We start from the raw sequence: 27,088 nt of genomic DNA on the forward strand, positions 1-27,088 counted from the left end.
GTTCGAATTTTGTTGGCAAAACCGAATTTCGGAGAAAATATGTTTCACTACCATGTGGTGGGAGGAGAAGGCTAATAGGTCAATTTTCTGTACCACCCACTAAGGCTTGTAAGCTCTTGCCTAAAGAGTAGATGTACTGTATAGTGTATGCCTACTACATGTAAGGCTGCTTTTGGTCCATTCTATATACTACTGTAGATATTTAATTTTTTTTTTCTTCTCCTTTCAGGAATCAAAATTATATAATTAAATTCCAATTTTTACCACGTGAGGCATACAAAGATTTGTTTCCAGTAACACCTAAAGATGTTTTGTGCCATATGGAAAACAGATTTTTCAAATTGTTGCTGTTAGAATTTCGGAAAATGAGCAAAATGCGTGGCTCTGAATTGTAAGTATAATTTTATGTACTTAAAAAAGAAAAAGAAAAAAAAATAATTTAGTTTAGGGTCTGCGTTCAAAGTACTGAAAGACGAGTGAGCTGAACACTCACCCTTAAGTGTTTTACCTATGTAATTTCGGTTTTCATGTCTACTGCTGTTGGGATTATAGCGGGCATGATACTCATTTCATAAAACATACTTTGCTCACAGTTTGTATGTACACTAATGTAAATGCGTGGAAATTGTGATATCTTCAATCACAACAAATATGTACACTTTGTAATTATTATTAATTCTAGCTATATATATCAGAGAAGAAGGCTTTGTCTCATACCTACATAACTCGTAATTGGTCATATTCGTGCCAATATAGGCGATGAAATCATACATGAAGGTGTCTCAGGGAGTGCATATTCCGGCCACCGAATATGCCGCTTCTGCCACCGAAAGGCGTTGCTGTAGGCCAGGCATATCTTGAAAATACTTAGTCTCTGATTTCTTCCAGAGTGAGCTAATGGTATATCGTACGACAGTCTTCAATAGTTACACTACGACAGTGTACTATATTAGGGACTACGTTAGAATTCTTACCTCTGCATCACAGATTCCTGTACGAAGGGCCTAAGCGAGAAACATCATCGATCTGCTTAAAGAAAGAAACCTAACAGCTCCACTGCCCAATCATGATCCATTGATATATTATTGAGTAGTAATTCTGTAAACAGATTTATAGTCTTCGTTTATCTTTTATTGTCTGAAATGGTTTCTGTAATATTCTTTTTTGAATAACTGGCGGAAAAACAACTTAATGTTTTTTCCCCATATTGAAGTGGGGAAAATAACAGCGCGCTCAATTTACTAAACAGAATATGTAAATATGCATCATGTCCGTTTCCTTTTTCGTTTATTTACACTTTTTTCTCGTTTCACATATTCTTCTTAAGGATTCATTTTCATTAATCACCTATCAGTTTTAACCTAAAGGACTTATCCGCGAGTTGTTAAATTAAATATTTCATTTCTTAATAGCACAACTTAAGAGCAGGATGCTTCAATGGCGGCATCATCACGGAAGGAAGACAATTAATCGCTTCAAGAGATGGTGATGTAATAAAACTAGTGTATGCAGGGAGTGAAACAGTGCAGTTACGACTCACTCTACTCACGTCGACGGTAAAGGATAGATTTATTCTACGACTAAAAACTTCTGAGTCAACAGGTGAAGGTTTCCCAAACGATACATTATTCCAGCCAATGTCATCCAAGCATTTTCATTCTAAACATCACCGTATAACAAATGCTCAACGAAGTTGATATCTATGCATTTATACCAAACTATTGAAAGCAAGGCACAGTAGAGAAGCTCGTTAGAGATCACACAGCACCCACAGGTATCACTATATATAGGTAATTGTTCAGAAGTTTCTAAGCTGTGTGGCTGAGAGACCGTGATGCATTCCCTTAATACATAAGTTGAATTAAAAAGTAGTGGTAACACTGTTCTCATGTCACAGAACTGTGTCTGAGCACTACAGGAGTTCTGTAGCTGATAAGGGAATTGAGGCGGTGAAGTGTGACGGTTGGTAATGACTGAGCGTTGTTCAGTCAAAAGCAGGAGCCCCATAAATTAGAGGAAAAAATTGGAAGCGTCATAACAATATGTTTCGGAAAGACAAACAACTTGCATGGATCAAAATTGAAGACGGTACGTTAGTGCAATGCACAACATTAAAAAAAAAAAAAAAAAATCTTCGTGACGACCTTTCCAGCAAAATGAAGTAACCACTTCGCAAGAAACACTACAACACAAGATAAGCCATCTTACATGCCATATGGCGGTCCCTGCAGGACATCGACACAGATTGATACATTGACGGTGTACGTCATCTACACATGTGGCAGAAGGTGATAAGAGATGGTAGGTGATTACATTGAAAGAATGTAACAAGTACTGTTTTGTGCATAAAGAAAGGTATGAATTATAACAATGTTGCCATTACTTTTTATCGAGCCCTTGTAATGGAGCACAGGGTATTTTGTGGAGGTAGTGCTGAGAACGCAGTGCATGGACACAGGAACAGTCACCTTCATTATCATAAGTATCCTGCCATTGTTGGCAGGTCACTTGCTGCAACTGAGAAACTTCGATGCACCAGGTCTTCAGCTAACCTCTTCAGCTTCACGTACAATATTTCTGTTTCAATACTGTCCATCAGCTATAGCCTTTTTCGTACCTTGCCTCCTTTTTCTAACACTATACCTTCTAGCACGTCTCTAATGATACAATTCCTTTTCAGACAATGTCCCAAGCAGTTTTTCTTCTTTTCAATTATTTCTATTTTTTCTTCCTCACTTTTTCTAAGACCTCATTCGCTTTTCATTCGACCTAGCCATTTCTCTCCATTCTTTCCCATACTAACATTTCGAAAGTCTCAATCTTTTTTCATCACTTTTACGTAATGTCTATCTAAACAAAAACACCAGAGGTGCAAAAAGTGCAGCCAAGTTTATCAGCGTCCAAAAGTGTTGAGATGAGGATGGATGAGCCAAGTTCCTTGGCCATTGCATCTAAAATGAACATTGGAACTTGGCGCGAGGTGTCTAACATATTCGAATACACCAAGATGTAGGTTCCTAGTTTCACGGCCAGGACATCTCAGCCCCAAGACTGGTGCTGGCCCCCAAATCCACCACGCTCACAAACACCATCCCTAAGGCTCGTCAACATCATTTTCCATGACACTTCGTGGAGGATTATAAGCTTTCCTTGTCTGGGTTTCGAACCACCAATCGTACTGCAATATACTGTATATGTGCCTTAGCGTCTTAGCGAAGTTGATATTCCTAAGGTTGGTGGTGGCCTCAAACCCACCACCACTATCCCTAAGGTTCCTTAACACCATTTTCCGTGACACCTCGCGCTAAGTTTCAGTGTTCGTTTCAGATGCAGTGGCTAAGGAACTTGGCTCATTCATCCTCATCTCAACACTTTTTGAAGCTGACGAACTTGGCTGCACTTTTTGCACCTCTGGTGTTTTTGTTCAGATTTCACTTCTTTTTGTAATTCACCATATCAAAATCGTACATTGGGATTCTCAATTGTGGTATATTGGGTTTAAATTTAGAATTCTACATTTTTCTTAAAAAAAGTCATAATGTGCCACTTGCAACATTTGTTTCCAAGGACTCACCCACCAGGAATCGAACCTAGGACCGCGTACAACAAAGGTGCACGTTCTAGCCACTAGACCAGCGGGGAGGGTTTCTTCTATTAAATATCTGTCAGATAGCTATGTCCAAACAAGATTCTAATTTCTTTATCCGAGCTACAAAATCACAATCGCTAACATCTCATTTTTCATTACCAAAATACGTACGAAGAGTATCAACAGAGCCCCGAAACCATTGATGCTGAACCCTCGATGAAACATAACTAAACATGGCCGGTGTTTCAACATACTTAGTTGTTTTCTACCCTTCCGCATTGTGAAATTACGAAGTTTATTACGTGACGCGCATGTTGCGCAGTTTTATACTGCCTCGGGTTTTCCTTCTAATGATATACATCTTTTAAATAGCTTATAAACTTATATTTGCCACCAACATATCTAATATAAAAGTCGAACAGTTGGATTTATCGTTTCTTGGAAAACTTCATTAATTCTGAATATTCCCATCTCCACATTTTCTTACTTATCAGTTTAATTTCATATCTATTAAATACCAATGACTGCAATAAAGAAAAAATATTCACCGAAAAAAGAAAAATAATATATTTATTAGCTTTCCTTGTCTAGGTTCCCAACCATCAAATTTACGGCAGTATACGCGTCCTAGTGCACTCGACCACTCGCACGATTGACAACATTATCACTAAGTACATGATGTGTTGAATAACGGAATCACTTCTAATTTCTGCTTGTAAGGACAGTTCTTTGCCCATTAAAAATTTCCCATAGCAAATTCCTCAAATTTCATAATCAAGCCGTTATAAGGTACTTTTATGGAGAGTATCACATCTTTATCTCTTTAAGAATTATTTCTTGCTCTTGTCTCTCATATTCATAACGAATTCGATTGGTATATTGTTTATTCGCTTACTTTTCCATTTCTGATCTCAGAAAAATCTTTTTGTAAATTCATTCCAATAAGTATTAAACCCTTTAACATTCTAGCGTACTTTATTTTGTACTTCAAGGCCATACGATCTATCTCTACTCTCATACAAGTCTCTACAAGTCAGCATTCTTCCCAATTTCCTAAGACTTCCTCTCGTTTACTACCTTCTTTTTTTATTCTTTTTCTGCTGTCGTAAAACTACCTTGTTTCCTTCAAAGTTTCATAGATTTCACATCCTTGCACATTTTCCAATTTTCTAGTTCTTTCATGTTCTAGCGTTTTCTTCTGTAAAATTCCTGTTGTGTGTTTCCCTTCGTAACTTATTTAAGTTCGTGTACCTCTTTCTGCCCTCGTCTGTATTAATCTGTTTCCGCACTCTACTCTTCCTCATTTTCTGCAACATCTATTTTGTAACCCATGGTTTCTTAGCCGCTCTCTGTTCGCGGTAACCTACTTCTTCTTCTGCAGCCTTCTGTGTGCAAATTGTAATATGTTGGCACCACCCGTTACTACATACAACTAAGGCTTCTGAGCAATTTTCTTCGAAGTTTTGTAGATATATATAATCCTCATTTTTCAACTTTCCATTACTTAGCTTCTTGTTGCCTACTTTTCTTCTGGTTACATTTTCCAGCTAAATCCATTTCGGCCAACACAAGGTTATGGTTGGAGTAAATGTAGGCTCTGGGAAGGGTGTTCTCGTTCTTCAAGCTATCCCGATATCTATCCTGAATCATAACATGGTCTACCTTCGGCCGTCTATTGAGGATCTACCAAGTTACTAGTGAATTATGTTTACAGAAATAGACCAATTTCTCTTTCCCTTTCATTTCTTTTGCCTAAACCTCGTTTGCCCACGGCACTACCTTTCTCCCAAAACCGCATTGAAATTTCCCATTACAATTACACATGCACCCCTCTTCTCCCTGTCTATAATTTCTTCTATTTTCTCATAAGTTTCCTCTATTTCTTCATTTGTGTGCGAACTGGTTGCTGCGTATGTCTGTAGATCCTTCTAGATTGTACTTTTTTGCTTTAAGTCTTAACATTGTAACTTTGACATCAATAAATTCTACTTTCACTTTCTTCTCTTTTGGCGCCTACTCAGAATTATTCCCACACCATTTCATTACCTGAGTAAAACATTATATATACACTTCGCTTCTCAATTCCCGTTACCTTCCACGTAAGTGTACAGATCCCTACCAAGTCTTAAGTTAGTTTGTTTCATTTCTTCTTAGGATTTACTCATTTCCGTCCATGTATCATGGTACGTATGCTCCATGGTCCTATTCTAAACACTTTGCTCTTGCTTGTCTTCCTTTCTTCAGCGATATTTCCCACACTCTTTTTTATATCGTCCAATAGTCGTTCCTATGACATCATCTTCCTCGAGATCCAAATGAAGGTGTAGGGGACACGGTGGCTCAGTGGTAGAACGTTCACCTCCGGTGCTTGGAGTCCCTGGTTCGATCCCAGCTTGCGCCGTGTGGACTTTGTGGTGGACAAACACCGTGCTCGTGGGTTTCTTTCGGAGTTCTCCCGTTTCCTCCCAGTTTCTTCATTCCACTATTTCATTCATTTCTCATCATCACAGTCTCCTTTAGCCTAACCGGCATAAGCGTGGGACGTAAAACTTAAAGACTTCATTTCATTTTTTTCCAAATGAAGGTATAGGTATTTTACCTCCAGAACTATATTTTGATCTTCGAAAGACCATTGTACCGTCAGCGACAAAAGCTCTTTCCATTTGATGAAATTAGTTTCGTAACTAACTTCAGAATGGAAGGACAATTTGAGTACAGTTTCCAGTAAATTAAAAAGAATGTAATTTTCTGCACGTTCCAGCCTTGAAACTCGATGAAACTGTGTATGTTCCACCGCTATTCCCAAAATAAGTTTTACCAAACGGAAAGAACTTTTGTTGCTGACTGTACGTACGTGCAAGAACAGTGGATGGATGTAATTTCCTCCGATTAGTCTTGCTGAGTATCTACAGTGATTCCAAGCATGTCCTCATTTCTGAAGAGAACTTAAGGCGGATTCAGACTATCCAACATTCTTTAACACAATGCATATTGAAGAAACAGTTTTGTACTGTTGTTAGACATAATGTTAGTAGCACTTGTTCTTACATGATCTACATGATCATCTGAAATATCGTAGCAGTTCAAGTTTATTGCAACGTATTCCTGCGTGAATATGTTTCTGTTCTGTGAAATATTTTGTAGTAGTATTCAGGTAGATGGACTGCAATACTTCTTCCTATCGGAGTAAGGTGGTAGGCTTCACCTGCACATTCATTAGTGATAAGCTAAATATACAGCTGTAGGATTAAAATATGCATATGAAATAGGGATGTCCAATTTTGGAAATTTTACTTTCCGGATGCCGGAAAGTAAAATTGAAAAAATTCCGGAATTTAAAGAAATTCCGATTTGGGATTTTTTTCTGAATTCCGAAATTTTCTAAATTCCAGATTTTTTCCGAATTCCAGAATTTTTCCGACATCGGAATTTTTGTGAATTCTGGAATTTTTCCGAAATCTGGAAAATAAATTTTCCGGAATCAGAATTCCGAAAAATTTTGGCCATCCCTAATATGATCCTTGTAATATAAAATGGAACTCTTACGTTTTCATTGCCATCTGCCATTTCATGCTGATAGGAGAGGACCTCAGGCAGGCGACGAAATAGCCAAAGTTAAATTTCACTCAGCTTAAACTAAACTTAAAATATATCCTGCTTAGAGATTACATTAAATTATTCTTTACGTATTGACACACACACTGTACGTTTCTTCACAATCTTTTTCAGTCGTTTCTATTGGATGTAGATTCGTTTTTTCCAGCAAAGTGAGCTTCACATGTAATCATTATTGGTTTTTACTTTGCAACTTACATTTTAACTGCATATTTATTTATTTATTTATTTATGTATTTATTTATTTATTTGTTTTAGGTTAGAAATGGAAGAGGCAGAAGGAGGAGGAGGACAAGTAGAAGACGATTTGAAAGTAAGCAATGATGATGAATTAGAACAAGAGAAGGGCCGAGAGGATTTAGCGAAAATTGCTGCAAAGAAGGGCGAAGGAGAAGCGCACGAAAGTTCAGATGAGGAACCGGAGGTAAATATCTATATGAGAAGAAGTATTGCGGGCGATTCCAAATTTTAATAAACTTTCAAGTTTCCAATTTCGTAATATATATCTTTAATTTTAGAAGGAAACTCAAACTTTCTCATGATACTACTGTGTATTTTCAAAGTAAAGGCTAGTTTTTAACTTGTGATAGGTGCAGCGTTGATCACCTGATTTTAAATTTCATTGCTTTGCATCACTTGAAACTTCAACTAATGTGTGTATATACAGAGTAAGATTGACTTTCTCATCAACGCCAAGACCATTCTATTATAGCTAAAAATATGAAATGTTTACAGAAGACTGCTTTTATAATGAAAGCAAAGGATATAATGGACGTTTTTGAAGCATTACCGTGGGGAGGAGGATAAAGAGAGATCAAATATTTTACAAAGAATAGAATATATCGCAAATCGCTGGAACTAGGGAGATGAAACTCAGCATATAACTCATTAAAGTAATTAAATACCTGTTTTAACGTTCTCGAGAATTCCGTTCCTTTAGGGGGGGGGCGGGGGGCGGGGATTTTCGTAATATTCAAGATAAGGCTAAGGGGGAATTTTCGTAATATTCAAGTTTCTAACTATCTTGAGAAAAAATATATATATTACAGAATATGTAAAGGAGGAGAACGTAAGGAAGCATTTTTTACGATATTCCAATTTCTTCTTTTATGTTTATTCTAATTATTTCCGTGCGAAGAACTAACACTGCTAGTACTAGTAATAATACTGGTATAGCTATGAACTGTTGTACTGTAGCCGCCTAACCAAGCGATGCACTCTCAGACTAGTGTCATATGATCAGTATGATAACTCCTAAGATTCTTCTTTGTGGTTGGCTGGCTGAATTCGAGTTAAGAGTTGCTTTCAACACCCAGGCTATATAAAACGTTAACTTACAAATTAACGTGAGATCCGAACCAGATGTGCTCTCACTTGTTCTTTATGGCTTCCTTGATACAGTCCTCTAGATGTATTTAAGTAACACATATTGATTCGAGGTCAGTGCCAAAACGTTTTGGACTCTCACCAGCATTTAAACTCAGAACTACGCGCACCGAAGTGTGCTTTCTCATTATTTAAAAATAGCTCGATGAAAAATATATAAATACAGTTGAATAATGCACAAATTAAAGAAATAATGCTGTTTAGTTTGATAAATGGTTTTTAAGTTTTCCATCATAATTATCACACTGCTTTTATTTTAGCTTACTTTTGTGTGTATTATATTTTAAGCCTTGAACTTAAATTTTACGCACTTCTGTAATAAATACAAGTCTGAAACTTTGTAGAGGTACGTAAACCTGATAGCAATAAAATATGTTAACATAATTTTTGCTCTAAATTATCGTTTGTTTGTAAATTTAACTAAGTTATTACAAATATATTTAGATTGCGTAAATGCACAGACAAAGTCAGTCAGTTAAACATTACTTTAATAAATGACAGAGAGGTTCAGTTGTGGTACGAAAACTTTGTGTCACTTATAGTGTAAAATTTAGGAACTATTGTCTTTTTTTCCTTTTTTTTTAATACTCTCGTGCAAAAATATTGAATGAAGTATTGTAAAAGTTGTAAAGTGTTTTTAGAAAATAAAAACGTAAAGTAGGGTGGAACGAAAAAAACAAGTTGTGATTTTTAATTTGTAATAGCGCGGAAAAGTTGCCTTTTCGTGTAGATAAGATAAAAATAAAATATGAAAAATATTGGAGCACGTCTTGAGGTGCCGCAATGATGATAAAGTTTCATAGACTTGCAATTTTCGCAATTTTTTTTTAAAGAAGTTGTCAAATATTTCTTATTTCAAATACTGTCAAATAAGCAATTTTGTCAAAAAGACATATATATATATATATATATATATATATATATATATATATATATTGGATTAAATCTTGAGGTGCTGCAAGAGCGATAACATTTTGTAAAAACACACTTTGGGAGCTAAATTTAGCGACATTTTGCCAATAAGAGTTGGCACCTGTGTTTTCGTGTGATGGCTAGCTCAAATCAGGCGTCAGTCGCTTTGCCATGTTCAGTTGAGTTGGCGTCTATTGTGTAACAGAGCAACGTAATATTTTGTTAGTTTGTGTGCTGCTGTATTGTTGTGTGTTAAGATGGCTCAGTCTAAACAAGTGAATACAAGACAAATGTCGGAATCTCCTATTTTTGGAAGATTTAGTGAATTGTGTGAAGTTGTACTGCCTACTTCCAAAGATGTAATGAAGTGCTACTGTTTTGTTAGACATAACCTCAAAGTTGCGTCAGGGAAGGATCCTACTGTATGTGAAATATGTGAAACTTTAGTTCCTAAAATAGAACAAATATGGTCAAGAGCTTCTATTCCCACTGTTTCTAACTTTAGAACTTCACAAATGATAAAAGTTTATCATACTAAATATAGGAATTTAAGGGTCAGATAAATTTGACTCAAACCTCGCAAAATTTAGAGAAGAAGCTAAACGTTTATCTTATATTGCTGCATGCAAAACTTTGATACTTGTAGTTGTGTATGTGGTGGACAAACACCGTGACCGTGCAAGGTCAAAAAATCGAAGAAATGTCATTAATGATAGTCTTTGATATCAGATATTCGGAAAAAGAGGATTGTTTTTTGATGGAAGAAAGACAAAACAATTGTCCAAGAAAAGAAAGGAACTAGGTTATGGTTTTCTCGGGTTCTCCCGTTTCTTCCAACTTTCTTCATTCCACCACTTCATTCATTTTTCACCATCACCGTCTCCTTTAGCCTAACCGGCATAACCATGGGACGTAAAACTTATTTTTATTTTTATTTTTTTATTTTTTTTAATAAAAGAAAGAAAAGCACCCGTTTTAGAACAAGAGTTCTACAGAGTACTACAGCTAGAACAAGAGAACTACAGAGAACAGTTAAGTTTAATCAAGAAACGGACACAAAGTACTAATATAACAGAAACTGTTACTGACGACATGGACAGCACTGAAGAGCAAAAAGACTTGACTTTTGAAGAACAGCTGCCAGGCCCTTTAAAACTGAAAAAAGGGAAAAAGATAAGCAATCAAATGCGTATAAAATTGCCATGTGTAGCTTCTATTTGTGACCGTACCGGAATATCAGACAGAGCTGCTCCAGCTATAGCTAGTGCTGCTTTACAGGACGTGGGTTTAATCACAGGGAAAGACAAAACCAAAGTAATAGACAGGATGAAAATTAGACGTGCAAGGTCAAAAAATCGAAGAAATGTCATTAATGATAGTCTTTGTTATCAGATATTCGGAAAAAGAGGATTGTTTTTTGATGGAAGAAAGACAAAACAATTGTCCAAGAAAAGAAAGGAACTAGGTTATACAAAAAAGTTATTTTAGAAGACCACGTTTCACTAATAGAGGAACCAAACTCAAAGTTTTTAGGCACTGGATCTAAAAATTCCTAAATCTGGCACTGGAAAGAACATAACCTACAGTATACTGGAGTTTCTTGAAGATAGATATTTTGGACAAAGAATAAATGATCGTGAATGTTGATAATGAATTTTATTGCAGCAAAAGATAAATAAGTAAATAAACTCTATTCTTAGCCTAAACAAAAACAAATCAATTTTTTGTACATACAAATAAAAAAACGCAATCTTCTTGCCTTAAGCGTTGAAATTTGGCCAATTTAAGCGAACAACTGCACTGCGAAGAACTAAGTGAGTTATGGGGAAGTGAATTAGGTAGAGTTCAAGCTAGCCCTAAGGCTGAATTTATATATATATATATATATATATATATATATATATATATATATATATATATATGTGTGTGTGTGTGTGTGTGTGTTTTACACAGCCAAAAACACGAAATACGTATTGTACCGTGTAGTGTGGGTTGCATACATTTTTCATAAAACCTCGATGCGACACATGAAGGCGTTGACTAAAAATTCTGAAAAAAATCTGGCACACTTTGCCCACTAAAAGACACCCTTTAACCGCTTCGCCGAATCGATTTTGGAAGAAAGTTGAAATTCGGCCCACTCTAATATTCATGCAAATGAACTAGGAGTTGTTTAAGCATTAATATGTTTGAGTTTATATGTTAAATCTTCTAATTTTTACAGGGTGATGATGAAGACGCAACAACAGCTCGAAGGAGAGCACAACATGAAGAAAACCGAGAATATGACGACCCAGATGAGGATGAAACTGGGATGGCAGGTAAAAGTTTTCTTAATATTATTCTGGTAAAAGTTTTCTTAATATTATTCTTTTGTTACAAACATATCTGTATATTTTTCTAATAATTTCCTCTCTCGCTTTTTTTTTTCATTTTTTTTTTAAACTTTCAGTGTGCCCAGTTCCGTAAAAATTTTCTCATTAAGAATTTAATCGATGTTCGTAGCGTACATTCAAAGAATATTGCTGATATTAATAACTGGCTAATGAGAGTAAATACTTCGTGACTTAGACACTTTCTCTTTAATTTACATTGAACGTATGAGTTTTCGTGATGCAAGTGTGATTTGTCCTAGTGTGGTGCAGCACAACGTTGATTTTAATGTCGGTGTTGTTGGGTCATTGTTGGTCCTTGAAGGACGGTATAGGTCAAAGAAATTTGGCTGCATCCCAGAGCAAGGGTGTATTTACTGTAAAGAAAGCAGCTGACATTAAATTAATTTGCTATCAGAATGTACAAGTTACGTTGAAAAGTCATTCTATGAGTGAGATAGATTAGATTACTAAGATTTAATTTGGATAATTTTTGTTCTTTCTGATTAAAACAGAAAAACGCTAAAGTATTTGTTTCATCCTTAAGCTTTAAATGGGAAAAGTTGCACACATCAATGTAAAGATACGTTTAATTTGTAATTTAACAGACATAAATCGAGTATTGTTTAATTTCTTGTGTTCAGAGAATCGTTTTATATAAATTACATTACCGTCAACCTATTTGCATATGACAAAAGCGGTGTAATGGAAAGGATCTGGTAGGTGGAGCATTCGCAAAACATGTTTTATCTGTTTTATCTTACCCTAAGTAGGTAGATTTGTACTGTCATTTTAAATTAAGCTTTTGCTTTCTTCAAGACAAAAAAAGACATATCATGTATCAATTAGTTACAACATATCAGCACAATACACGTTATTAAAATTTCCAGAATTGAGTTGACATTACACATTAAAAAACACGTGTACATGAACCTCTAGATGCTGCACATTCGTCATCGTCGTCGGTGATGATGATGATGATTGTTTATCCAAACAACGGTTTGTTGTTTTAACATACATAAAAACACTGTAAAAACGTGTGTTTCTAATTATTTATTACTAACACATTGTAAGAAGTATACTACTAATGGACTGTATTTAGTACACAAAGATTGATAGTTATTTCAATTGAAAAGGAATGTAATTTGGTCCTCCAAGTACGATCTCGGTAGCGCGTTACACACAAAAAGCTCTCACTCCCACACTGACAAAAAGATGCTTGGACGCGGCCTAACTGTAAATTTTAAACAAGGGGAGGAAAGGAACCAGAATGCGAAACTCCGGAGTAGAGAAAAAGTCACCCCCAAGAGCCATCTGTCCACAACAATTGGCACTACATAGAGAATGTCACTGCCAAAAATTGAATATAAGGCTCTCAGACAAAATTAATAATAATTAATTGGCAGAGGACAGAATGGCCCAAACAGCAATAATAATAATAATAATAATAATAATAATAATAATAATAATAATAATAATAATAATAATAATAATAATAATAATAATAATAATAATTGTTATTATTATTATTAATAATAATTGAATTATTTGTTCTTTTCTATCACCTTTAACATGAATATTGTTAACCATGAACATATTCAGATGTTAAACTGTTATTTTTGTGTCATAAATGTTATTTAGAATTTTTGTGTTCCAATAGGTTACACGAGTAATCTTCTTTGTCCGATCTCTAATAGTGTAAACTAGCAATCTATCGTTCTATATGTTACAATAACGTCAAAATAAATCATAAACGTATGATGATTTTTTAGACTTCCAAACTCCGCTATGCATTAGTGTCGGAAGTTTTATAGAACAGCTTTGTCCGTTCGTCTGTCTGTTGACTGGTATCAGAGTAAAAACAGTAAGATATATCGAGATATGGTTTCTTGCAATCGATTTAGCGTCCCAGGAATATGTTCCATCTGCTCCGTTAACCCTCTGTTCAAATCAGAAGTAATAGAGATCAACCATTTCCGGTTTCAACGTTTATTGACATAGAACAAGAACGGTAACAGACAACGACAAACAGTTTCTTGCCATTAATTTAGCGTCTCAAGAGAACACGTTACCATTCCGAACACTCTACCGAAATTGGAAGTGGTTCAAATTTAATAGTATTTCTGGTTTCAATTCTGATTTCCGTAGAGCAAAAATGGTAAGATATATTGAGAAGTGGTTTTGTGCAGTCATTTCAGCGTCTTGATAAAAATTTTCGTCTTCTTTGTTAGCCCTCTATTCAAACCGGAAGGGGTAGAAATCAACCATTTCAGGTTTCAACGTTGATCGTCATAGAATTACAATAGTAACATATAGCGACAAGTGTCTTTTGCAATCAATTCAGCGTCTCGGGAAAATGTATCGTTACGAAAACAGGAAGCGGTTGAAATTTATTAGTACTTCCGGTTTCAATACTGATTTCCATAGAGGCAAAAACAGTAAAAGATATCGAGAAGCTTCTTTTTCAATCGATTTAGCGTTCCAAGAATATGTTTCATCTACGTTATCCCTGTATTCAAACTGGAAGTGGTGGAAATCAACAATTTCCGATTTCAACGCTGATCGCCACAGCAAACCCGGAATGGTTGAAATGTATCAGTACTTTCGATTTTAGTACTTATTTCCATAGAGCAAAAATAATAAGATATATCAAAAAGCGGTTTTTCACACGAATTCAGCGTTCCGAGAAGAAATTCTTTCTCGACCTTTATTTATCTTTTCAGACCAGATCTGGAAAAAATCTATAATTTCCAGTTAAAATACTGATCGCTTAATGGATAAAGCGGAAATAGATACCGACAAGTAGTTTTTTGATGTAGATTCAGTACCACATAAATACTTTTCACATCCAATTTTATTCTGCTTTTATAACTGGAAGTGATAGACATCAACTAGCATTTCCAGTTTCAATATTAATCTCACTAGAGCAAAAACTGTAAGAGATACAGCTAGCAATGACTTTTTGATGTTGATTTAACATCTGAGGAACATAATCTATCTTTAATCTTATCACACGACTACAACTAATAGTTATGAATGTAGTACTTCACATTTGAGTATTGAACTCACATAGTTTGGAAGTCTATCATAGTTTCACACTGTGAAACGAGCCAGACTTGGCTTTTAGTATTGAATACTTACAATGATAAATATTTAAACTTTTCACGTTTATCTCTACAGTTTGGAATAAAGTTCGAAATTACGTAATTTTAACATGCTGCTTCAAGCACCATTTATTTACCTTACATGCAACAACAAATTAAGAAAAATGTTAAGGTTATATGTAAATTATACAAAAACTATGTAATATGTAATATATATATTCGAATTATATAGATAAATAAGCAAAATTGCTTTCCGTACTAGAGGCGATGCAGATAGGTTTCGGAGTTATAGAGAGACTTTCTGTAGGTGTATCCTTAGCTGTAGCTCCGAATTTGAATGGGATTTAAGACGGTTGTCAAAGAATTATTAGCTTCGTGCAGTAAAATGTCCGCTTTGACGTCTGTTGGGAAACTCACCTGAACAATACAACACATAAATGGAATAAGGGCACTTGTCTAACATTACAATCTTAGTATGCGTCCAGCAAACAGGTTGGGGTATCCAGACAATCCAGAAGTAGTGTGTTGTTGAACAGAGTGCTATGAAAATGTGCCATGGATAATACACGATTTGTGAGTGATTTTTCTTTACAAATTCAGACTGGGCCGGATATCAAGAAAAAAAAAAGAAAGAAAAAAAAAGCAGGTATGTCAAATTAACACATCATTCGTCGTTAGTTTTATCATATTTCGTTTCTGTGCACGGCATTGCAAAATGTGCCTTGTGGGCACCAACCAACATTATGTTTGAAAGAGCTCCTTAGGAACACCGTGGAAGCAGACCCTCGAAAATTGTTCGTGTCATTGCAGACGAGTTATGCATACACCATACCACTGTCATTCGACTCCTCCGTGCAACCAGTGAAGTGAAAAGATTGCACTTACGGGTGCCACATGAGTTGAGACCGGCCAATAAGAATTGCCATCTGAAGGTGTACATTTTTCTGAATGTAGAGAATAATGTGGAAGATTCCTGCAACACGTTTCCACTTCTGATTAAAAATTGATCTACAAAAATCGTAAATGGTCAGGACAGTGGTTGGGTCGTGATCAATTTCAAAACGGTGACCGAAACCACCTATCTACCCGCAAAAGGTGTTGGTGCGGTTATGGAGGGATCCGTTATCTCTTTTTCCTCGAATCGAACACATCACTGTGGACTCTTATAGTCCTAAACTGCATGAAATTCATCCCAAACTTGTTTTCAGTCGTCCAACAATGGTCAACAGACATAGTTTTTCCGTGTTACAAGACAATTCATGCCCACATGTGGCTCAAAGGACTGTGCAGACTCTCCATGAGCCCTTCTCACCCTCTGTATTCTGCTTTCATCTCTCTCCCGGACTACTAACTCTTCCAGCATCTCGATGACTTCTTGGGAGGGAGGACCTTTTCTGTAGATTGGGCGGTGCAATGTGTGATTGCGGACTTCTTCACATAGCAGATTCCGGACTTCCTTCGCCACGGAATCCAATCATTGGCTGAGAAATGGGAAGAGTGCGTGGTTGAGAGGGTCATTATTAATCAAATATTGTAGTTTGTTTTTTCTTTCTTTCCTTCTTGGAAATTTCGTACCACGGGAGGAAGTTTCATTCGCACCAATGGAATATATGGATAAACTATATGTCAGTTTTGATTTTCATGTTTATTTTTTGCGCAAGCTATAACATAAACATTGTTGACATATCTTCCAATTGAAACCATCTCAGAAAGACTTCCACGCTATCTTGTATTTCGTGAGTTCTAGAACGATAATCTCTATAAATTGAAAGTTTCTTTTGTGTTACATTTAGTTTGGTGAAAAGAAAATGAGCTAAATTGACATATGTAAGGTGACTGATTCTTAAGGTAAGCATGCAGAATAAAAGAATTAATAAATTTCACTTTATGTGTATTTGTGACTATGCTGATCATTTTCTTTTTACGGTAGGCATTGAAGATGAGAGTTTCCAAGTGACTCCTGAAACCGCATCTCCCATAAAAGAAGAAAATTCGGATGAGGCATCTCAGGAAGATACCAGGGACCTAGTAAGTCAATAAATTTAGTCATATGTTGTTATCAGCAGTGAAAGTGGAAATATTGTGTAAAATTATCAACCAAAGTAATAAAATCAGGAATATGCTATTTTCTCGTTCTCCATCACATTAAATATTAATGTTGTAATAACAACACTTCATGCTTTGATGGAGATGCATACTTACGGAGTTGCAGCATGAGGAAAATTATGCTGTCAAGTACTATCTACAGTAACTTGTGTAAAAATGAACAGATATAGCAAACCAAATTAAGTCCATAGTGAAAATCGTGCATAGTGGTTGTCGCTTCTAGCCACTATAGTTTACCATTTTCTGATTTGAGCTCCCTCGTGGCTAAGCGGTTAGCGTACGCGCCTTTGGCGTGGGAGACCCGGGTTCGATTTTCGGCGGGAGCTCATGTGGTTCGGGTTCCACGTTAATCAGTAGGTCCACGTCTCATATAGCCTCGCTGCTGAACGGGACGCTAAACTAAAATCACCTCACCTCACCATTTTCTGATTTCTTCTGTGATTGGGATGGTCTTTCAAATTCGATTGATAGCGGCCAGGTCCAAGGCGAAATTTGTTGAAAACTAAAAGCCAAAACAGCCAAGTCTCAACAACGATTTGAGACAGAAACTAAACTCAAGCAGTCTTAGAGTCTCTGCAAGGCTCAGAGACAAAGATTGGCCAACAAAGGCGAAATTTGGTCATTGTCTTAAGTTCAATCCTATGTGGGTTTTATTTATCAGCAATTGCTAAATTGATTCGGACTGAAATTGATATAAATATGGACTTTACTTACTTAGATGGCCTATCATTCAAGTCTAAACTCCGAAACCTCTCTTACCATATTTTTCTCAGGAACAGCGTGACTGATGTGCACCAAAATTGAAATGATGGCCACTGATGAACTGCCAAATTTAGTTGAGATGAGCAGAGGTCAACGGCCAAAACAAGTATCTCAAACGATTTATGGACACCTACAATCTTCCCCCTTTCGAATGCATTCAGCTTGTTCCGTTGGCCCACCGTTACAGACAATACCTATGTGTTTGATGCTCCAGCATTTCTGCCTTCACTTATATAGTGTCGGTGAGGTGTCCTGACGTCATTCTGGGATCGTGTACTTGACGTGGAGGGGTGTCCGGTGATATTTGGCAACGTGGTGTATATTATATTGTCAATTGCTGCATGATGTTTGTGTTTAACCATGTATTGTTTCATGATTTTTTCATGTTTTTTTTTATTTTAATTTTGTGGAATATATTTTACATTACTTTTTTTGCTCTTGTATCTTTTTTCTTATTTTAATATAATTAATTGAAGATTTCAGTTGTATGTTATCTTCCTCAATAACAAGTAAAGAATTAAATGCTATTATAAAAAACTTTTGTAATTTAAATCAGTATGTCAAAATATTATCTAATTTTTTCTTCTTTCTTCTTGGACAGTTCTATGCAAGCACAGTATGTTGTATTAAAATTTACATAACTTTTGTGTTTTATAAATTAATATTTTAAGTTGCTTCTTGCATGTTCCTAAATTTTGTATAATAAACTTCTTATGACGTGTTTATTTATGCATGCTTTTCTGACAAAATCAAGGCTTTGGCTATGATGTCACTTTCATTAAATAATAATAGTATTATTATTATTATTATTATTATTATTATTATTATTATTATTATTATTATTATTATTATTGCTTCCAAGACTTCGTGCCGCTGTACACTATAGGTTAAAACAAAAACACTGTAATTGTCTACATTTAATATATTTTTTAAAAAGTTTGCCCACCAATTAACTTGCGATTGCACAAATATTAATGGCTCAAATCTAAAAATGGGTACAGTCCATGTCATAATAATAAACAGCAAAGCGTTCATGTTCAGCATGATCACTTTCCATTTCCAAATAATTAAATAAAAACAATACAGTTTGTTGCAGTTAAATTGTCAGAATATATTACGGTAAAATACGCAAATATTAAGCTCAGCTAAATCTATACATGGTTGCGTCCCTTGTCTCATTTTGAAATAATTAAATTGAAACAATGTAGTTTTGGAATTAAATCGTCACGATAGTTTTAAATCTGCAAATTGCCTATGTACTAGTGACATTTGTTGGCATAAGACAGCAACACTTATTAGCGTGACTGTTTACTATTAGAAATTGACGTAACGCACTGACATGTATAGATGTCACTAAATAGGAAAAATAGTGTCTTTTTTAAATAGGATTCTTTCCACATAAGCATTGGTTGTTGAAAATCTTTCGTATGAGGACTTGTTTACGTTTGTGTCTTAGCTTTGAATTTATGCAGTGATTTTGGTTAGAGTTTCATTTATTGATAATGGTAAGTTGAATTAGCGTCAACATCCATACCTGTACCTTCATCATACACCCTTTCAATGTTAATTAGATCTCTCAGAATTTAAATACAGAACGAATATTTTGTTTTCGTAAATTACAGTAGAAGTGACATAAAATAGTTACCAAATTGCAAAATAAAAGTAAAATTCTGGAAATAAGTAAATATTTGTAACTGTAACAAGGCGAACTAATAGGATATATTCATCATTTTCTTCGTAGGAATCATTAGATGATTTATCGATGATGAGGAGTCGTGTAGATGATTTGTCGGTGAATGACAGAATTACCAAAGTTTGCTCGTTGAACATGTATATTCAGGACTACCGGTTTGATGTCGATGAGTTGTGGTGTATAATTAAATTGTCGGTAAGTAAAAGTTTTGTTCCTGCAAGTTGTTTACGTGTTCATGTAAGTACCATAAATACCATCGAAGCGATTGCTACACTAAAGAAAACATTGTTATCTCTTAGTGTTATACAATTGATTAGTTTGAATTTGCATTCTTTGTCAGCAACGAGGCTGTATAATTCGAGACCTACACATCGAAGTGGGGTCTGCTGAACCATTGGAATGCGTTCAGTACTGCATTCAGAAGTTGAATTCGAGACCTGTTGTATCAAAAGCACCTGCTGTAGCCACTACACTAGGGACGAGGGCTGCATTTTATACTAGTATGTCGCGTTGGTATTTAATGTAAAGTTTTTTTGGAAGTGGCTATTTACACTGACACTGGTATTGTAAAAAGGCATGATTATGGTTACAACAGTTTACTGAGTTTTTTTGAAATTTGTTTTTAAATATAACCATTCATGCATTTAGAACTAACCTCATATTAAAAGAAAAATATATAAGGTGTACATAAAGTCACTTTTCCCAAATGTGTAGAAATATTTGTTCTAGGGAAAGCGACTTCATGCCCACCCTGTATAAAAAATCAAAATGAAGATCAACACTTAATAAAACATCAGCAACTAAAATAAAGAGAAAGTGTGTCATTACGAATTATGTTTGACAACTGGAAATTTAAGTAAATAACAAACGAGCTAATTTTAAGTTATTCCATTATTAAATTAAAAAAGACAGTTAGTAAACATTGTTGTGAGTAAACAGTACAACTTTCGAGAGTCTGATGTGTTGCTCTCAGAATGATAGTAGCAGACTAGCGTAAAAATTGTCAAGGGCAAGTAATTAATAAACTCTACTAAAGAGAGTGAAAATGATCACGAGATATTTCAGTTTCGTCCTGTAGATGTTGCTACCATCTAACGGCACGATGTGTAACTTCTGGTATTTTGCAATTATACACATTTCTTTCAATAGTAGAAAGTGGGATATGGATGACCACCTGTAAAGTCACCGTTACCAGTGAAGATGTTATCAAGTTGAGTCCATTAACAAACTCGGTCGAGACAATCGTTATAGCTATCATTTCAGAAAAAGACGAGTAAATAATATATGTTGTTAAGTGTTATCGCGTGTAGTAACGGACGGACATAATTCGCCGTTACCCGTGAATATATTAATGGATTGATTCTATTAACGAACTCCGCTTCTGCTCCTTCTCCTCCTCCTCCTACTACTACTATTACAGAGAACAAGAATCAATAAATAACGCACAACATTGTTTTTGCGTGATATTATACCAATCTGGCACGCGAAAAGTGAAAGCAAAATAGTTTGAAGTGCGTACTGTAGGGACAATTGTTCGGTCTAGTACCTCTAGCGGAAGAAGCGTGAAGTACTTAGTAAAAGCTGATGCGTGTGTGACAGTCGTCAATTTTTGAAGAGCAGAGAGTTGTAGTTCGTTTCTTTTGGTCAAAAGGCAAAAATCCGATAGAAATCCACAGGGAAAACGTGTGCAATGTATGAGGAAAGTGTATGGATCATAGCAGCATAGGTGGAGCAAATTCTTTGAAGGATGTCATATGACCCTTGCGCGTTTTCTATGTGCTAAGCCTCCGTAACAGCATCACGAACTGAATGTCACTGTCATTGAAGAGGCAATTCGTAGTGACCGGCAAATCCTTCTTCGAACATTGTTGTGCATGTCTAACATTTCGTACATCGTAGTATGTGATGTGGTGTACGACAAACTGAATTTTCGCTAAAGTGAGTGCTTCGAGGGTGCCAAAGAAACTTGGAGGCACCCATAAAGGACAATGAATGACGATTTGTCTGGACCATCTGGCTCGGTATGCTGAAGGAGGACATACTTTTCAGAAAAATATCGTTACAGCTGATAGATAAGTCCTGGGCATACCACTATACACCTGAAACAAAACTAGTATTCATGGAAGAATGCTTATTCCCCACCAAAGAAGAAATTCAACGTGAATTTGTCAAAAAATAATGCTATGATACCATATTCTGGGGTATGCAAGGTATTCTACTGGTGGATTTTCGAAGACGTGATGCCACTGTGAATTCTGGATCTACGAAATAACATTGGCAAACGTCGTAACGTTACTGCTGGAATTGTGAAACTCTTTAAAGACTGCATGCCTTTTACTGTTTCTGTTAGTAAGGAACTCGACAGATTTGGATAGTAGGTACTCGAGCATGCGCCGTACAATCCCGATCTGACACCTTCAGACTAATCCTGGCCGGCCAACGTTTCAGGTCCGATGACTTAAGTCTAATCGGTTGTGCGCAGTAGTCTATACTAACAAAGACATACTTTATGAACAGGGTAGTTTAAAACTTACGCCACGATAGGAGGAATGTGTTGAGAGATTTGGCGGCCATATTGAAGGGTAGCTTTAATATGAGCCTTTTTATATCCTTTAAGTATTATCTATTACATTTTTATCTACATAAGTTGTGTGCTACTTACTGATCCGCCCTCGTAATACGGGTCCTAATACTCGATGAGCTGTCGATCGAGCACCGACCACTCCAATAGCTGAAGAGTTTTGGAGGTAAAGATAACTGAAAACTTAATATATAAATAAATAAATAAAAGGCGCTTCTCCATCTGGCTGGTTTAATTTCAGAGTACTTGTGAGATGTCATACGACAATTAAAAAAAAATAATAAAATAAAATAAAATAAATAAATAAATAAATAAATAAATAAACCTGGTTTCTGGTTTTCGAGTTGCATGGTGTTCCTAAATTAAAATTGTCGTTAAAAGTAGTAGTTATGAACTGGTGTGCCTGCTCCGATCAGAGAATATCTAGGTATATAAAGCTTTGAATACCATCTAATAATACAAGCTCTGTTACCATAGAACAAAGCGTTCCGAAGATGGAGGAAAAAAAATATAATCCCAAATATTCCATCGAGACGGCCGCCAACGCCTACTAACGTAGTGATCAAAATGTATAAATAAATAATGTAATTTTCAATGAACTATTGATTCAAAACCTCAGAATTTGATCTTTAGAATGACTAAATCCTAGAAATTAAAAAAAAAAAAAAAAAAAAAAAAAAAAAAAAAAAAAAAAAAAAAAAACTTGGTAAAAGACTGCATGGGACTTTCTCTCCATCAACAAATTTAAGAGACATTGAGTACTTACGTAACGATGAAAATATTATCTCGATAGGCGTAGCAGTTTGAGAGATGTGAAAGAAAGGTAAAGTGGTTATTGGTACGTCAAGTGTAATTAAGAAAGCAGAAGAAGAATAAAAAAGAGCATTGAATATCTTGACTTCGTGTCAGTAAAAGGTAGTAATTTCCCTAAAGTTAATTCTATTGTCTACTGCCATATATATTTCCGTAATGAACTTCTTTTGTTAAATGTTTGTATTAAAAAAACTAATTTTCGTTCTTTTTTTTTTTTTTTTTTTTTTTTGCGAGAAATGTAAACTTCAGCTTTACTGAATAAACTGAAGAGTATCACGGCTGTTGCTAACAATTTTTATATCAAGTCTATACAAAACATTAAAATTATAGGTTTAATCAATCCAGTAAATAGGGTGCCTATCGCTTTGTGGCTACTAAAAAGTGGGTTCATAATAAATTTATGCATCGGTGTCGTTATTGTTTTAATATTATTGTCAATACAAGTGTCAACACTGTATTAAATTACACCACTTTCCTCGTTAGTAAAATCTTTCATAACCATAATGGCATTTGTGAGTCGTAATGTATACTCAATTCATAGTTAGGGGGCGCGGTGGCTCAGTGGTAGAGCGTTCACCTCTGGTGCTTGGGGTCCCGGGTTCGATCCCAGCCAACGCCAAGTGAACTTTGTGGTGGACAAACACCGTGCTCGTGGGTTTTCTCGGGGTTCTCCCGTTTCCTCCCACTTTCTTCATTCCACCATTTCACTCATCTCTCATAATCACCGTCTCCTTTAGCCTAACCGGCATAACCGTGGGACGTAAAACTCAGATTTCATTTCATTTTTTTCAATTCATAGTTATTCTGTTTCATATTCACGAACATAAATTTTATTCAAAATTCTGCACACATAATTTAGAGAAATATAATTCATCTTTTCCATAAATGAGTTTCGTTGCTGATCATTTTAGGGATGAAATTTCATGAAAATTTGTCCTTTCACTTTTCTTGCATCATACTTGAAATACTGCATCATAAATGTTCATGCTGCGAGCGGAAACATATTGCTCAATAGCAGGTATATATTGAGGGATCACACACAAATCACTAAAAACATTAATAACACTGGCAACATTGAAAACAAAAATTCACTTTTCGGAGCATTATTAAGGTAGTGGAAGAAAGCATTAAACAGTTATTCACTGATCACAGCCAGGATCGGTGCATTTTATATGACACTTCATTTCCCTCGAGGTAGGGCTGTTTTAAGCTTTGGTGTTAATATACATATATTAGTTCACTTATGGTGAGGGGTGTTGGAGTCTGTAAAATCGGCTGCTCGTTAGTCGTATGATTGGTATCAAATATGTCCATTGGAATTGGAGGAGAGATATCTAAGCGAGGTCTCTTGGATATTTTTGGTACCAAGCGAAGACGGAGATATAACTTGTATAAAATAATAAGAGTTACGAATACCAAAATGGTTTATATTGCACCGTTCGTGATTCGAACGGCGTGATTTCTTGATCACCCTGTATAAGGTTTAAAGTTTCTAATTTGCACTAAAGATATGTATTTAAATAAAATAATCCAGTTTTAAATGTCAATGATGATGATAAAGATGGTTCTGAATTCCTGGACACCCTCTATAGTGATCATGATTTTTGAAACATCCTTTATAGTACTTATGTTGCATGATGTCGGTGACAATATGTAGTCCACAGCGGAAGAAGAAAAAAATATCAAAGGGTTGTAGAATTATAAGTTAGTTGTCCTTGTAAAAATCAGTTGCCTTTTAAATTTGGAAATGCAAAGTCAGCATTCTTTCATTCAGTTGCAGAATAAATGAATCAGCTTTTTGTAAAACAGAGAAGAAATGTTTGTATCGCAATGAAAAGTGTTTTTAATTGTCTGAATGCTTGTCCTCGTGTTTTCTCTTTCTAGTGGTGATTGCTTTACTTTTTTAAATTAAGAAGCGAGAATGATTAAATGTTTTATGCTATCCAATATCCTTTGTCAATTAATTTAAATAATTTAGATACGTTTATGTTCTCTTCTTGTTCTTCTTTTTATACTGTGCCATTTTTTTTTTAAAAAAAAACAAGAATATTTAAAAGATGAGACATTCCGGCTGCTATCGTATATCTTGTGCTCTGCCTTGGCTATTATATACATTTATTTTAATTATATGTCTTCGCTCGTGTAGAAAAAAAAATAGCTATTTGTCCTCGTGTTAAGTATCGCCTATATCTTCATAATATGGTTTAATTCTGTCTACAGAAATCTCCGTATTGGTTGACGATATGAGTCAGGAAATCTGACCTTATAAAGATTAGGATTAACTCTTTCGATAATTGCTAAAGGTCCGACGTATCTAGCCGAAAAAGTTTCTGGTGTTCCAATCTGACGATTGGGAAAATATACAAGTACCTTCTGGCCCTTCTCAAAATTAGTCTGTTGATGTTTAAGGTCGTAATATTTTTTCTGTTTGTTATAACTTGCAATTAGATTATCCTGTACAATTCCACGTATCTTATTCAGGTGTTCTTTGTCGATGCATAACGCCGGAGTGGATGCTAACGCAAAATCAGAGATGGTTCGTATCCGTGCATAAAGAAAAAAAAATTGAATATTTAATTCCAGTCTGTACGAATGTATTAATTGCAAATGTCATATACGGGATTAGTTTTGGCCAATAATTTTGATCTTCCTGTACAAAAAATTTAAGAGCATATTGTATGATTCTGTAGAATGTTTCCACTACACCTAGAGTTTTGTGATCATATGCTGGACAAAATTTAAATTCAAAGTTGTAGAACTTTGCTAGGTTCTGCAGTCTCTTAGCATTATGTACAGTGTGTCTATCTAAATACAGCTAGGAAAAAGCTCCGTATTTAAGAATAATGTCATATATGATAAATTGTTTAATTTCTTCGGCTGTGATGTCTTCAACCCTGGTCACATAAAATCGTGTGGACATTTCAACAGCGACTAGTATGTTTGAATTTTCCTTCTCCGACTGGCACTTTTCCAATTGAATCGTACTGCCAGGCAGTGGCAATTGGCTTAGGTGGATGATGAAGCAATTTGCCCGCCGGCTTAGCTGGTAACTTCTTGAGTCTTTGGTAAAGATTGCATGTCCTTATTCTATTGGCTATATAAGCTTTCATATTAGGAAACTAATATTTTCTGAGTGCCGACTGGTACGTCTTAGTATACCCAAAATGGGGTGCCATTGGGTTGTTATGGATAGCATCGAACCACTTGCTTAGTAAGGATTTCGGTATACAAAGTAAATATAACAGTCCTAATTGAAGGTGTTTCTGAGTTCTATAACAGTCCATTTTTAAGAGAAAAATATTTCGCCGCACGGAGTATAGACAATTTATTGGGTTCTTTATTTTCCAAAACAGTGATGATGTCTGAAAATGAAGGGTCCTTCCTTTGTTCATCCGCCACATTGGGTAACATAATGGACTGGTCAATTTGAAATATCAACTTCTTGGTTTTCGTCCCGTTGTATATCTTGCTTGTCTTCTAAACGACTAAAAATATCTGCAACGACTTTTAATGTGTTGAATTTCAAAATTGTAATCCGCTAAAAATATCTTGTAGCGACTAAATTTTCCGACATTGTCTGGTTGGGTGTTAAGTGAAGCCAAGCATTTAGCGTCTATAAATAATTTAAATGTTCTATTCAGTAAGAAATATCGAAATTTTCGAGGAACATATATATAAATTCATATAGTTCTCTCTGGCATGTGAGGCCTTTCTCTCGGTCTTGGTAAAGCGACGACTACAATAGGAAACAACACGTTCCTGATTAGTTTTAGGGCTATAACATGCCAATATTCCGCCTGCTGAGGTTGAGGATGCGTCGAAGTACGCTAGTATTTCCAATGATGGATCGAAATGAAAAAAAAATGGGGCCTGAATAATATCCATCTGAAGTTTCTCAAACAACTCGTCATGATGAGTTGTCCACTTAATTTTGATTTCTTGTCCAAAAGAATTTGAAATGGTTCCACCTTTTCCGTGAATTTTTTGATATGCTTTCTCAAATTCACGGAAAACTCTTCAAGGTTCTTTTAGAGGTTGGTTTCTTAAAATTTTGTATTTTATTGGCAATTTCGGGTGAAATTTTGATTTCCTTGCCGCTAACTGTGAATCAGAAAACAGCCAGTTCCGAGTATAATAGGCGTGTCTTATTCGATC

At 35.5% G+C, this 27,088-nt stretch overlaps 1 protein-coding gene across 4 annotated transcripts in view; it reads left to right on the forward strand.

The window, feature by feature from the left end:
• LOC145688339 (DNA-directed RNA polymerase I subunit RPA1-like) overlaps nt 1-27,088 on the forward strand; it is a 475,886-nt gene that overhangs the window by 155,778 nt on the left and 293,020 nt on the right. For all 4 annotated transcript variants that reach the window (XM_081762462.1, XM_081762461.1, XM_081762464.1 and 1 more), the window contains exons 24-28: nt 230-391; nt 7,463-7,628; nt 11,727-11,823; nt 16,909-17,006; nt 19,588-19,734. In XM_081762462.1, coding sequence (XP_081618588.1) covers nt 230-391; nt 7,463-7,628; nt 11,727-11,823; nt 16,909-17,006; nt 19,588-19,734 — 670 coding nt within the window. The remainder of the gene's footprint in view (nt 1-229; nt 392-7,462; nt 7,629-11,726; nt 11,824-16,908; nt 17,007-19,587; nt 19,735-27,088) is intronic.

The sequence above is a fragment of the Thermobia domestica genome, chromosome 6 (assembly GCF_964235325.1).
Source record: "Thermobia domestica chromosome 6, izTheDome1.hap1.1, whole genome shotgun sequence".
Taxonomy (NCBI): domain Eukaryota; kingdom Metazoa; phylum Arthropoda; class Insecta; order Zygentoma; family Lepismatidae; genus Thermobia; species Thermobia domestica.